Source organism: Tursiops truncatus, chromosome 2 (assembly GCF_011762595.2).
Source record: "Tursiops truncatus isolate mTurTru1 chromosome 2, mTurTru1.mat.Y, whole genome shotgun sequence".
Taxonomy (NCBI): Eukaryota; Metazoa; Chordata; class Mammalia; order Artiodactyla; family Delphinidae; genus Tursiops; species Tursiops truncatus.
The window spans coordinates 76387902-76402630 of NC_047035.1; the positions used below are offsets into that span (position 1 = coordinate 76387902).

At 36.7% G+C, this 14729-nt stretch overlaps 1 protein-coding gene across 2 annotated transcripts; it reads left to right on the forward strand.

Annotated features, from left to right (window-relative positions):
• Nucleotides 1-2382: 2382 nt before the first annotated feature.
• On the forward strand, nt 2383-14409 carry EMC7 (ER membrane protein complex subunit 7). 2 transcript variants are annotated; one of them, XM_019935229.3, is made up of 5 exons: nt 2396-2691; nt 6233-6352; nt 10186-10324; nt 11626-11706; nt 13913-14409. In XM_019935229.3, exons 1-5 carry the CDS (start codon nt 2459-2461, stop codon nt 14063-14065), a joined length of 726 nt encoding a protein of 241 aa, XP_019790788.1. In that variant the 5' UTR covers nt 2396-2458; the 3' UTR covers nt 14066-14409. The 2 variants fall into 2 exon arrangements, with proteins under 2 accessions (XP_019790789.1, XP_019790788.1); XM_019935230.3 differs by lacking the exon at nt 6233-6352 and having other exon boundaries at nt 2383-2691.
• The last annotated feature ends 320 nt before the right edge of the window (nt 14410-14729 follow it).

Genomic DNA, 14729 nt, shown 5'->3' on the forward strand with positions numbered 1-14729 from the left:
AGCCAAAGTGTGAAGAATAGTTTGAAAAGCACCGTGACACTGAGAGATGCTGACAAGCAGAATACTGAGATGGGGAAAAAAGATCAAAATCATCACCAAAGATGCCACTTTAAGTGATCATCAAAACTCTAGATAAGAATGGCAACTGTTTTTTGGCTGATTCAAATTTTAAGAGTTCAAAGTAAATACTATTATATATAGTTTAGCAATTTTAGCTTCTTTTATTTTTAAAAATAGCTTTATATTTTAATAATTTATATATTTATAATATATTTATGATTATAAAAATATTTCAAAAAATCAGACACATAACTCTTTGAAAAAGAAAAGAAAGATTACCTGTAAAACCCAGAGTCAACCTCAGTTGGTATAATCCAACATTTATAAAAATTCCTTGTGTGGTTTTTTTGAGTGTTGTCTCTGTCCCTATCCTTGCTCACCCCCTTGCGGCCATGATATGAAGAAGCCAAGAACCAGGGAGCAAAAAAGGAAGAGAAAGCAAAAATCCTGAATGATAAACTGATCACCTCTCACTTTAACAATATTTTCCATAATTAAGATAACTAGGTCTGCCTGAAATCCACATGGGTCAGGACCTTTGAGGAAATAGATGGAAGACTTAAATGGTGATTGTAAATTATTCCTTCATTAAACTTTCTTGGAAGTATGGGCATTGGTAAGGGAAACTGAAAGGGATGTCCTACTCATACTTCCTATTGGCTGAACCCAACTGGAAGCACTCAGAGGGCAAAGGAACCAAGCTTTTGCAGTCCTTCAAGGTCCAGCCTTCCAGGGCACAAGGCAGAGTGAGGGGTAGAAAGTGGATTTGACTGGGCAAACAGAGCAAGTCCAGTACAAAATCTTTCTAAAATATTTCATTATAATTATAGTTTCTTTCATAAGGCACGAGTCCAAGGGCTACTTTATGGAATAACTCTTGTATAATTTGGAGCTGAATATCTATGCAATTCCTGTGGTTTACCTGGAAAACACGAGAGATAACAGAATTTCACACCACCTGAAAACATTACTTAGGCTTCTCTCCTCCATCTAACGCCTCTGCGGAGGTATAAGCCTGGCAATTGAGGGGTCAAATCAGTGGATACTTTTGTATTAGAATGACTATAAGGTAGGGGCAGAAAGAGAAAGGCAGAAATGGGGATACAGAGGGTTCAGTTCCTGTGTGCTGCTGGTCCTCTCCCACCATTTGCCCCACAGAAAAAGTAAACTTCCCAGCTTCTACCTGGAGTATTAAGACCAACACTGATGACCTGTTAGTCAAACTGAACGTGTGCCTTAGACACCAGCAAAGCAGTGTCACCAAAAATATGTGAAAGAAAATAAGAAAAATTTGGGATGAAGCTATTTCTATTTCTGTAAATTTGTATCATTTTAGAAAAGTGAAATTTAACTTTATAATTTAGCATAGTTTTGACGGTTGGTGTTGATGGGGAGGGTTGTAGCACATGATCTTTTTTAGAGCATCCCTCCTCCTTCCAAAGATTAAATGTGAAGAAGTGGCCATCTTCAGAAGACTCGGGGAAAGTACCCCTAAAGCAGCAGAGGCCGACGCTCAGAAGAGAGTATGGGGTGGTCCCCGAGGGCTGCGTCACTACCCCACGCCAGGGGTTCAGAGTCCTCGGCTCTTTTATCTTTTTTCAATTTTTGGTTACTCCTCTCTGGGAAGCTAACTCTAAGAGTGGCAATGTCTAAGGCCACCAGAAACCCTGGTCAAGCCACTTTCCTTTCTATCATCAAGAAATTTAAGGATTGGAGCAGATGTTCTCTGAAATCTTGGCTTAGCCCTCTTGATCAACATTGGCAGGTTCCCCCCCACTCATCTGTTATCACGGTAAAGCATTCAAAACTGGACGAATGGTGGATTATAGATAAATAAATGCAGATAAATGTCCTCCAACTCCTTCCCTTTTCACCAGACGCAGCCCTTAGTAAACAGTTTACGTATTTTTCCAGCTATTTTTCTATGCAGAAGTGGTATCTCCTTCAAACACTCAAGCGGGAGGCTTTTCATCTTATACGTCTTGGGGAATCTAGAAGCTTTTTAAACGCTCTCTTCCGGACTTGTTTCTACCTAAGTCGGCGCCTCGTTTGCAAACGCTACTTAAGATCCTCGTTCCTCTCGGTTTTAATCATCTTTCACTCGCGTGAGGTCCTCAGCCCCCGGCGGCCACAGCAACACACACTTCACTTTCTCCTTGTGGGCGGCCCCCTTAAGCGGCACTCTTCACACCGCACTCCAACCCGGACCGCGCGGAGGTATCCGCAACTCTTCCGCCACGCAAGTGGATTAGCTAAGACTCCTGCGCTCGGGTTTGAGCCCACAGCTGGTGCCCGAACCCGGCGCGCAGGGATGACGACATCAGCCTGCGGAGACGGCGACGGCGAGAGACGGGGAGGGCTTCCGGGGCTCCCGGCCTAACCGCCGAGAGCTGCAGTCATGGCGGCCGCAGTGTGGGGCTTCTTTTCCTTCCTTCTGCTGATGCTCTCAGGGGATGCCCAGAGCTCGGAGGTGTCTGGGGCTACCTCCGAGGGCTCAGGAGGGAGTGGGGTCAGTATCGGAGATCGCTTCAAGATTGAGGGGCGTGCGGTTGTTCCTGGTGTGAAGCCCCAGGACTGGATCTCGGCGGCCCGAGTGCTGGTAGACGGAGAGGAGCACGTCGGCTTTCTTAAGTGAGCATCCTGAGGGCAGCGCGAAAGTGGTTGGGTTGGGAGCCGGGAGGGAATTCCCCATAGTGGAGCTGAGTGTCAAGACCTGACGACGTTGCTGTCCGAGGGTGACCCTTGCGAGGCAGTCGACGCTTTCCCCTTCCCGGTCCCGTACCTCAGAAATGAGGATGGCTGGCGCTCGTCCCAGGGCCGGAGCAGTGGAGTCGGTTATCTTCAACTCCATTTTGGCACTGAATGGGGACGACCACTCCTGGGCCCTGGGCACAGATGGACCCCTTATTTGTCTTTTGCTGAATTCTTTCTTTTGCATCTCATCTGGTTTCCCTGGAATCTGGCCCCTTTTTGCATCTATTTCAGTCTTTTGGTAGCTTCATGTTGTGTAGAAAGATACTAAGCAAGTGGGAATTCTCAAAGCCCACAGGGCTTTTAGTGATGACACAGACTGGGAGGCTAATGTTGCTGCTTCTAAAATTAATGGGCCCTGAAGTCCCTAATCAAAGCACCTTTTTTGCCTGGAGGTGAGATTGTTCTTCTTTTTTACGCTTGAATTCATCGAGGGATTTGCGACATCACTATTGTCATTTATGTGAGACTCTACAGGGCTTGCTTACTCCCTTCTGTCCTTTCTAGCTGTTAGTAGAAATAGGATTTGAGCCTATATTAAAAGACGTGGTAGATTTATTAGCAGTCCAGTTCTGCAGCAGCCTGCTTTTCAGATGTCTAGGCACAAGTATAATGTTTTAAATCTTTCAATTGCTGCTTGGAAAGTGAAACTTTGAACTGAAAATTCATTTGGTAAAGGAAGCGTTTCTCTGGTAGGTTTGTATACCAGCAAGTGGTATCTGAAAACCAGACAATTTAAGTGTGGACATTTAATTCTAAATCTGTTTTGGAAATATTCAGAGTATCCAGGTGCCTTTGAATGAAATTTCAACCTCAGATTAATAAATAGTGACAAGCTTACAATCATTTTTAAAGTGCTGTATATTATTACAAATATGGCATTAGGGCATTCTTTAAGTTTTACCCTAATATAAATGAACTTTTAATAATAAAACTCATTAAGCTTTAGAAAATTAGCCATAATTAACCATTTGACCTCTTGTTTTTCTTCTGCAGTATACAGTTTTTTAAAATAAACATTATTTTTATTTGAAAATAATATATATGTGATGTGTCTATTGAAGAAAATGTAAACAAAGTAGAGATAACAAGCCTTAGTATTTTATTGTATCTCTTTGGAATCACATGACCTACGTTTTTAATAGTAATATACAATATACAGTGCTTTGTAACATGCTTTTTTTCATTTAATATTTTGTGAGCAGCTTCTGATACCATTTCATGTTCTTTCATTTGTATGTAGAAAGGTTAATTGAGAATTAATATGAAGAGCTTATGGTGGCAACCTTTTTGGAAGAGGGATAGGTAATTTGTCTTGTACCTGTTATGCATAAGTAACATGCAATTTTGACTATGTTTATGCTTGTTGGAGGTGGCTTGGGACTTGGCTAAATGGACATCAGGGGAGTTTCAACTGAGGACTCCCATGCCACTTCTTGCTCTCATCACTGTGTATGTAAACCATAATTTATTTATCTAGTCCTCTGTTTTGGGGGCACTTAGGTAGTTTTCAGTTTTTTGAAATTATGTGCTATGCATTATGTACTATACGTAAGATTACATACTATAATTTTTTGAACTTTTTCTTATGGAAAATTACAGACATACACTAAAATAAACAGAATAGCTTAGGAACCCATCACAATTTACTGTTTGATTTTATATCTCCTCTGCACCTCATTAATTTCTTTCTGGAATATTTATGATGATCTTAAACATAATATAATTTCACTTATAAAAACACTACTATGTATCTCTGAAAGATAAGGACTTAAAAAAACCCCCACAGTACCGTTATGGATTTGACAAAAGAAATGATAATGCCATGATATCATCTAATACCCAGTCCATTTTTATGTTTTCCCACTTATCTCAGAAATAGTTTTATGTGATTGTTCTTTCAAATCAGGGTCCAACAAGGTCATTGTATTGTAGAGTACATTTTAAAAGCCAAGTTTTAAAATTTCATTATACAATGTCTATGTTATCTTTTAAAGCAAAATATTTACCTTAGGAGGAAAAATATATTTGCTTTTTCTTTACGCCATTAGTTCTGGTATTATTTGTGTTGTGCTGGAATTAATTCTCTTTTTTCTGGACCTAGGAAAATGTTTTGAAATTCATTAAGTTAGGATCCCATCAAGAAACTGAATAATTCAAGGAAAGTTTAATGAAAGGATTAACCAGGGTAGTCATGGTGTAGGGAAACAACCAGATTATGCAGTACTCCAGAGTTTACAACCTCAAGGCTATTGTCACCTCTAAGCCTGAAGGGAGGCGGGGAAGTAAAGGTTACTGGAACCTAGAAAAGAGGAAAGAACTGCCTTGAAAGGAGCTGTGTCCCTTGACAAAGCCAGTTAGGGGCCTCTCACGGGAGAGAGCTGGGGGAGAAAAGTATACTAAGCTCATTTTCTTCCCTTCCTGCTGTGGGGAGAGACGGGTGGAGAATGATCTGAAGGGCAAATAGAAGACATCCAGCTCAGGAAGGAGTTAACTTGATGTTTGCACTTTGATTCTGTTTCAGCTCAGTGTGTACTTTGAAGTAGTAAGGAACTTTTTCCTCTTACTTTTTAGTAAACATTGTGGATGTGACAGAATCAGCTATTCCTTTAACTGTGAAAGAGCCTAATGATTTAAGGAGCATTATTTTAACATTATTGTGAGACTGGCAATTCTCTGATAAAGTCAATCCCTTTAGAACCATTTGTTCTGAATCAGAAACATCTTTTTCCTCGGAATGGCAGTTTCTCATTAGCAAAACAAATTAATTTTGGTCTGTGAACATGAAATTATCAGTTCTTGATGGGGTGGTTTTCTAAGTCTAGAAGTTTAGAAGAAAGCAGTAAGGAAAAGGTGGATGGTTTTAACTACATAAACATTTTAAATTTCTACATACCGAAAAAGAAGTAACCAAGGTAGATGGGAACTATTTGTAACAAGTGGAACAAACAGTACTTAATTACCTTTTCCATAAAAAAGAAAAAAAGGAAAGAAAACAAAATGCAAATTAAACCTAGGAAAAAAGGTCATTTTTAATTAAGAAATTGTTGGAGGGGATCTGCAAAATTGAACCCCTAAACTTGTAGGAATGACATATATTATTCATTCCCTTGAATAAAGACATGGCTTTAGAATTGGACCTGTGCTCCTGTCACCTGTCATCTCTATTTCACAGAAGGAATAGAAGTACTTTCTATGTCTCTGTGGAATGGTCTGGGGCGTTTTCAGAACTCGTGCAGTGTTAATTATGGAAGCTGAAATGTGGGACAACTCTTGCCAGTTTGGGTTTTTTTTTTTTGCTAATTACTCTGACTGTCATTTTGGGAGGTGTTGGTTTGGGAGTTAACAGATGGTTTAAAACATAAGAAAAGAATAAGCTATTGATCAGAAGTGACTAAATATGATAATTTCATTGTTCCAGGACAGATGGGAGTTTTGTGGTTCATGATATACCTTCTGGATCTTATGTAGTGGAAGTTATTTCTCCAGCTTACAGGTTTGATCCTGTCCGAGTAGATATCACTTCAAAAGGCAAAATGAGGTGAGGACAACTGATTTAATTTTTACCAAAGGCTAGGCTACTGAATACCTCATTATATATATTCCTTTTAGAATTTATAGTTAAGGTTGGAAAGTTTCCTATTTAAACTACAGGTATTCCTTAAAATATTTAAAACATCCTTATATTGTTCTAATCTGAGCATTGATAATATTGTACAGTTGAACTTTCTCCTGCTCTGGCTTAATATTTATTTTAAAGCTCCTAATATGATTATATAGAGAAGAGGTAAGGTTACTTACTATAGGAGCAAAAGCACTGTGAAAGTTTTAATTGAAATGTGATTATTAAAGTTGGAAATAATTTAAATTTTCTAAGTTGAAAATACTCATCATTGGGATATTTTGATGATACCTCTTAGTATATTTGATAGTATGTTGATCTAGAAATTTCTATAGTTTTTCCTGTCTGGAACATTTAGTGTGCAATGGAAATTTAGTATTTCTTTGGAAAACGGTAGATTACATCATGGAGTTTACTTCAAAGTGAGGATCATAATAAAAAAAAGAGAAGTACAGTATTAGAGGCTGGAAGACTAGGGAAAAGTTTCAGAAGTTCTAAGTAGATGAACACATGCTTTGAAGTCGAGGTGAAAAGAATTTTGGACTAATTCAGGCTCTGATCCTGTAATACCACAAACCCATTTGAAGTTAGAATCAGTTGTATAGATTTCCACAGTGTTCAGATTCAGCCTTATGCTCTTATAACCCCAATTTATTTATTTGTTATTAGTCTCATGCCAATAGTGCTCTCTTTAGTCTAATCTGACCAGGAAGTATAGGAAGCAGTTTTCTTGCTTGCTTTATTGAGGTGTAATTGACAAATACCAAACAATTTTAAATGGTAATGTCTCTTCTTTGTTTGAGCTATCACAGAATTACTTCATGTTGCAGTAATAACGAAGAGGTCATGCAAAGGCAAAAATAATTTGGGGGTTAGAGGAGCTGTATTTTACTACTGACCTTTTTGTTATGTGCCTAGCATATTTAGGTTGATTTGTACAGACCCCAAATAGAGCTGACATAAGAGAGATGTTCGGTTAGTACTGTAATATTTATATTTGAGTTAGTGTTTACTCCTAAAATGCTTTCCCTCTTCCTTTGTTTTTTTTGGTCATTGAAAGTTTTTAAAGCGTAATGTGTAAATATGCTATAATTAAAATAGTGAGTCATATATTGAGCTGCGTCATCCTTTAATATCAGCTGCATATTAGTCCAGTGAAGTCAGCTCCTGTTGACAGAGTTTTCTTTTTCGTCTTTTAGGATGTGTAGTGAACAGAGATGGTTATTCTGTGGTAATTTAAATTCTTGATATTATTACGAAACCAATACTGTGATGCTACTAAAAACACGTTCTTTAGAAACAAACTACTTTCCCCTCTATTTTTGAAATTAAATTGTCTTAGAATATTCTACTTTGTCCAAATGCTAATATTTCTTGCTATTGGCTATTGAGAGCAAGGTGGAGCATGAATTAACGGTAATACCTTGCAAATATGTTTATAAATATTTTTGATGTAATAAATGGATTGTTTCATAGTAACTGAACCACATTAGCTATTGACTTTCTCATGTCTTTTTAGAGGCATAAAAGTTTTTTAAAATATATGTATAAAACTCTAGTGTGTTAAAATCTAAACTGTAAAGGACTTATCATGACTTTTTATGTATTTTAGAATTGCAAGCTTGGAGATGGGGGTGGTTTGTAGATTTACCATATGAACTTTATATAGGTTTAAAAGTTTTTTAAAAATACTGAAAATACTGGGAGTTCCTTGGGGTACAGTGGTTAGGACTCTGCACTTTCATTGCTGTGGGCCCGGGTTCAATCCCTGGTTGGGGAGCTAAGATCCCACAAGCCGCGTGGCCTGGGTCAAAAAAACAAAACAAACAAAACTGAATACTGGAGAGAATGAAAGTTGTTAAAGGGGGATACTTGTCGATTAAAAACTATAATTTATTTTTATTTATTCTTTTTACTTTGAATTTTGAATAAATTAGTCTAAGCAATTAGAAATATTTTTCTAAATATAAAGTTTTATTTGCTTTTTCACTTTGGGTAAAGAGTACTTCCTGCTTTAGTATTTAAGGACTGGTTGCAGCAGTTGGATTCATGTTCTCAGATCCATCCCTGATGATTGGATGCCTGAAACATAGGTAAAAAAAAACAAGGCCCTTATCATTTTAATAATTGGGGAGGACAGAGTAGAGAACAAAGAGGGATCCATATAAGATACTAATATTCTTGACCAATATTTTGTATTCTTGACCAATATTTTGCAGAAGTTAGTTTCAAATATATGTGAGACTTACATTTCTGACATTTTGTCAGAATGAAAAATTTTAGAAATGCTGGGTAAAGCATGATAAACATTTCCTTTTAAATGTATAGCTCCCAAAAAAGTAAGGGAAATCCTCAGAGGATAAACTGTAAACTACTTTCCTACCTGGGGGTTTTGTTATTCTCTCACCAAAAGCCTTAGATTTTATTAGCAGTGTGTAGGCGGGAGGCAAGCCTGTGCATGCTTGGAGTCAGAATTAGATCTAAGACTTGGTTTCCCCTTTGACCCTTGGCCTGAAATCCAAAAGATCAGATTCCCTGGCTTTTGGAGGGAAAAATCTATCCTGAAAATTGATAGTCACACCCTCATTGAAATTTGGATATGAATTTGTTCTTGCATGATCCAGAAACTTCCAATCTGAACAATTAATAAGATGGCCCCTGGTCATAATCCCCCACTCCTGGCAGAGACAAATGCACAACTCTCTGTCCCAGTCCCATGCAAAAATAAAGTCTACTTAACTTATAAAATACCCAAGAAAACAATGTACGTGGAGTCAGCAGATGAATCAGACCTCTGAGAACTCTAGTTAGTAGGCTTATTGGATATAGACTATAAAATTGTTTAAAATATATTTAAAATGCTTTAAACAAATAAAAGAAATGCTTTTACCATAATATCGAAATAAGCCATAGATATTTGGAAAAAGAATAAAATTGAACTTTTACACTCAGTATATGCTTTGGAATACAAAACTCAGTGGATGTGCTAAGCAACTGAACAGAGGTTTGATGAGCTGGAAGACAGATCAGAAAAATTACCCAGAAAGCAATACAGATAAAGGAAAGGACACTGTGAAAGTGAGAGTTTAACAAGATGTGGAGTAAAGAATGAAAAGGTCTAACATGTGTCTAATAGAAGTTCCAGAAGGAAATGATAGAAAAAATAGGGGAGGCAATTTTCAAAAAGTAAACTGGAATATGTCTGAACATGGCTGATTAAAATTACTGGCATGTCTGGTAAAAATGTAATGTTACCTATGGCACTGTTGCAGGACTTTCTTAAATCATTAAGTTTTTCTTGCAAAATACCCTTTAAAATTAGGTGTACTCAACAATGCATGTTTCAGACAATCAAAAAAATTCCAGCATTTTTGTATATTTATAACAAAATAAATTTATTATTAAATAGAATCAAAGAGCTTTAGAGCTAGAAGAATTCCAGGAGAACTTCTGATATAACCAGAAAAGTTAAGAACTTAAGACCACAAGCCTAGGTAATAACAGAGCTATAGCTAGAAACTAGGTCTCTTGATTCCAAATCTAGTGTTCTCCCTCTACATTTTGCTAAGTATTTTAGACATACAGATAAAGCTACTTTGATCAGATTTTCAAGATCAAAAGTTTAGATGCCAAAGCATTTTGGAAAAAGCTAAAGGTAATTATAAGGCATTGCTAATATATTATAAGCATTTCTTTTAACTAGTAATGCTTTTAGTAGGATTACTGATGCTTTTTTCATGTTGCTTTATCAGAGCGAGATATGTGAATTACATCAAAACATCAGAAGTGGTCAGACTGCCCTATCCTCTCCAAATGAAATCTTCAGGCCCACCTTCTTACTTTATTAAAAGGGAATCTTGGGGCTGGACAGACTTTCTGATGAACCCAATGGTATGTATCAGGCTACAATAAAGTATCTTTACTAATCTGTAATTTGCTTCCAGGCAGTTGAAAAATTCTAACCCCTGTGAAAGGAAAGCTAGAGTCAGATTGTTGGATCAAAGGATTACTGTGAACAATTCATGAATTTCATGAAAATAGTAGCTTTGGGAATACATAATAAAAGATAGTGAGAATGACACAGTAGATTTGACATTGAAATGTGCAGCAGAAATTAGATAAGTACTTACGTTTAAAATTAAAATAGAGTAAGAGTATGTGGTAAGTCACACATGGAGCTAGCTGTCTCATCCTTCATACTACCTGAATGTTAGTCCATTGATGAATGTGCCATCAGTTAATAAATTTCCCCTCTTGATGGCACAAGTAAGGTTTTTACAAAGGCTTTTTTTTTTTGATGTGTTATGAACAGAGAAGTTATTCTGTAGTAATTTAAGTACTTGGTATTTTCATGAAACGATTTTATGGTGTCCACTAATATAAAATACTAATAGCATATTTAGAAACAGCTTGACTTTTTTTTTTTCTTTGCTGTTTTTGAAAGTTGAATTATTACCTTAGAATTATCTAAATGTTGATCATATTTCTTGCAGATAGCTATTTAGAACACAAATAGGGACGTTTCAGGCTGTACCTCCTTTGAGAGGAATAAATTAGTACCTGGAATCTGCAGTTAGGCATAAAGAGGCAGGAGGGTAGAGTGGATGGGTGAAGTTAGCAATGAGACTCCAAAGCTAATTGAGAAATATCTTCCATGTTCTCATTTCTGAAATTCCATGGGAACATGCAGTGGTAGAAGCTCCTAGGTCATTTTTTAAAACTTGCCTGCTATAGTAGTTGCCTAGTGGTATATTGTACATTAGAGGGGGGATGTGGTGTTTTCTCCAAGAACCACAAGTCATCTGGAAAGACTTGTGGATCCAACCTGATGGTGAGCCATCAGGATCACCAATCTCAATGCCAGACTGCAGACTGAAGAAAGTGAATGAATAGTTCAGTTTGCAAACTATTTGTGTTAGATAAAACTCTAAACTCTGCAAAATGATAGGTAGCACAGACGTGAAGCAAGGTGTCTATATGAAGTCCACACACTTATAGGTAAGACTCTTATATTACAACAGTCAGATACTGAGGAGCACCTTGCTGTCACCAGGGCTCGTTCAGTAGAATTGAAGTGGTGGCTGCTAGTTTTATTCTGTTTACAATATTTAATTCCATCATTGGTTGTTAAGTGCAGATTTTGTTCTGCAGTTAAGGAGGAAAAACATTTTCTGAATTTTTTTCTTTCACAGGTTATGATGATGGTTCTTCCATTATTGATATTTGTGCTTCTGCCCAAAGTGGTCAACACAAGTGATCCTGACATGAGGCGGGTAAGATGACTGAACTATGTTCTGATGCCTGGTCTGTCCGTTGTGGCTGAATGGCTTGGGTTTGTTCAGCCTTATCCTAATTACCAAGCCAAATTCATCTACAGGTTGTGTTGATACAGCATTATGTTCCTGGCATTTAATTAATTGTTTCCACTGGACCAGATAAATTCAGTTGGTTCTGCCTGATAAAAGCCTGGGTCTTTTCATATAGTTAAAACATTCTGCTTAGTACTTGCCTCTTTGCACCTCGCTTGTTTAATAGTTGAAAAGCATAATAATTCTGGTATACCTAATCCAAATATTTCACAGAATGGTAGCTTCTTATAATCTATCTTTACTTTACAAAACTCTTCAAAGTACACATTTAGTTTATGTGTTCAGACACACAGAAGAAATTTGGATAGACCAAGGGAGAAAAATAGAATAGTGGTTTTCAAACTCTCTACCACAAGATCATACTGTTTGGCAAAGGGGAGAGGAGTTGCCAAGTAAGATGCTTCAAATTTTTAGTGCCACCACTTTGTCTCTTTTAAATATTTGCTTCCGTATAAAATCTTCAGAATTAAAAGAAAAAAAATTATCTATTCTTCCACCCAAAAACCATCAACAGATATCTCCTGAATTCCAGGTTTTTCTGTTGTATTTAATATATATGTATTTACACTTTATTCATCACTGAATAAACATTTATTAATCAATTTTTAGGTTCTGGATACAGGGGACACAAAAATGGACTATATGTCATCCCTGTTGTCAACAAGCTCATAGTCCAGTTAAATGTAGGAAGTAGAATGGATTTATAAAGCACTCTTCTTGCCATCAGAGGATTGTGTTTGTGTGTATGTGCGCATGTGTGGGTTTAAATGGAAAAACAAGATATACATAAATAAAAAATGTTTGCTGAGGTACTAGGTGATTAAGTTCTGTAGAAGGTAAGACACTTATCCCAAGCTGGAATGGCAGAAAAAGCTTCATGAAAAAAGAAAACTTTATGATGTTTCAAAATGTATTGTTGCTAAATTTTGGCATCTTTGCCTCAGTGTTGGTCAGAAAGTGTACATCCTATATCCTTGTATCTGTTAAGGCAGTTAACTCTCTGTGGTATCAATAGAAGGAAACATTAGAAGTCACATTGGATTAAAAATTCATTTCTTGCAAAATGCTTTGCATATATAGTAAGCAGTGTAAAAAGTTGTTCATTCAAGAGCTTCAGAATTGAACAGCTTCAAAAATAGAGTTGATATATTTTTGTGGGGATTCAAGACCTGTTATATTTAAAATAAACATTTAATTCTTGATTACTAGGGCATGTTAACATAATGTTTCTTTCCTGGCCATATTTGTAAAGGTGATTTCTCCCTGAAAACTCATGTATATATTCTACATTTGGGGAGAAAGCCCAAGCTAATAATTGAACAAAAAATTCAATTTTAAATAATAGATAATAGAGTATTTGCTATTTTTTTCATGTCCGAACTAATACAATTTTAAGTTCACTTTTGGAATGTCACATATAATTCAAATGAAGCAGACATTACATTAATATTGTCAAAAATGGAACAGTACTTTATAGATTGTTGGCTCAGTAAGGGGGAGGACAAGAACCTCAAAATAAAAGTGCCATGTCCTTAGGTCCTGCCAGTGACTGTTTGTAACATTTTAACATTGATGTTGCTTGCTTTAGATGCTGTAACTGAGGTCACCCAAGTCATACAGTATTCATAGATTTACTACTAAGGCCCTTAGGAATCAAGTCTTGGAAATGCTACAGTTACCTTCCAGACTTTTCTGATACCTTGATACATGGTTAAAGATTGATGTTCTGGTTATATGCATCTAGAAAAAGCATGAGTTTAAGAAAACACTTGTTAATAAGAAAGCATTCTGATCAGAAAACAAAATAAGGTGGCAGGAATATGATCACATATGTCCATTATCCGAGAAAATGCCCTTTATATATATATATTCGGCTATATAAGCCGAATCAAACCCCAGGCAACACTTATCGGACATTTACTAAGGGTTGAAATGCTTAGTGATATAAAGGAGGCATGAAACATGGTTTCTGAAATGCTGTTGGGTATGACATTACATCATTGCTCAGAACCAGTACCTTTTACCTGTTCTATTTCTCTCCTCCTTCCTTAAGGGAAGTGTTGTTAAATGACGTGTGCCTTTCATATCATTGTGCTTTGTCTTCCCACAGGAGATGGAGCAGTCAATGAATATGCTGAATTCCAATCATGAATTGCCTGATGTTTCTGAGTTCATGACAAGACTCTTCTCTTCAAAATCATCTGGCAAATCTAGCAGTGGCAGCAGTAAAACAGGCAAAAGTGGGGCTGGCAAAAGGAGGTAGTCAGGCAAGCCAGAGATGGCATTTGCACAAGCATGGCAACACTGGGTGACATCCAAGTCTTGAGGGAGAACCGTGTGAAGCAACTACTGTAAACTTGAGTCATCCTTAAAGTTGATCTCGTATAACTGTTGTATGTGATAACTCTTCAGCACATGTTTTGTATTTGGTACACAAGAAAACCCAGCTTTCATCCTTTGTCTGTATGAGGTCAATATTGATGTCACTGAATTAATTACAGTGTCCTATAGAAAATGACATTAATAAATTATATGAAGTACTATACATTATGTATATTAAAATAAGTCTTAATCCAGAGATAAAATTATCTTGTCATTTTTTTTCCACTTAATGTTTCCTTTATTTCTGACAGTTTTCTTCTATCTTTCATTATCGGAGGCTTGAAATTGATTTTTTTCCTGTTTAAAAAGAAGTGGTTGATATTTTTAGAGCAGCATGCACTGTGGGTTTTTGTGTAACTAGACTTTTCAAAATTCTTAGTCCTGCCCTGCCATATAAGATTCCCTGATATTTGAAGTAGAACCACATGTTCCTGATGTAGTTTTAATTTTTATTATTACAGTTAGTTTCAGAGTGTGGGTATATGAATTAGGATAGGTGTTAACCAATTTTTAAATTCTGGTTACCATCTCTGGTTTCATTTTAC

Excerpts from the sequence above, each read along its gene's own strand:
- EMC7 (XM_019935229.3), top strand. The coding sequence starts at position 2,459 with ATGGCGGCCGCAGTGTGGGGCTTCTTTTCCTTCCTTCTGCTGATGCTC. Across the intron at positions 2,692-6,232 it reads GAGCACGTCGGCTTTCTTAA|GACAGATGGGAGTTTTGTGG; the intron begins GTGAGCATCCTG and ends TCATTGTTCCAG. Across the intron at positions 11,707-13,912 it reads GTGATCCTGACATGAGGCGG|GAGATGGAGCAGTCAATGAA; the intron begins GTAAGATGACTG and ends GTCTTCCCACAG.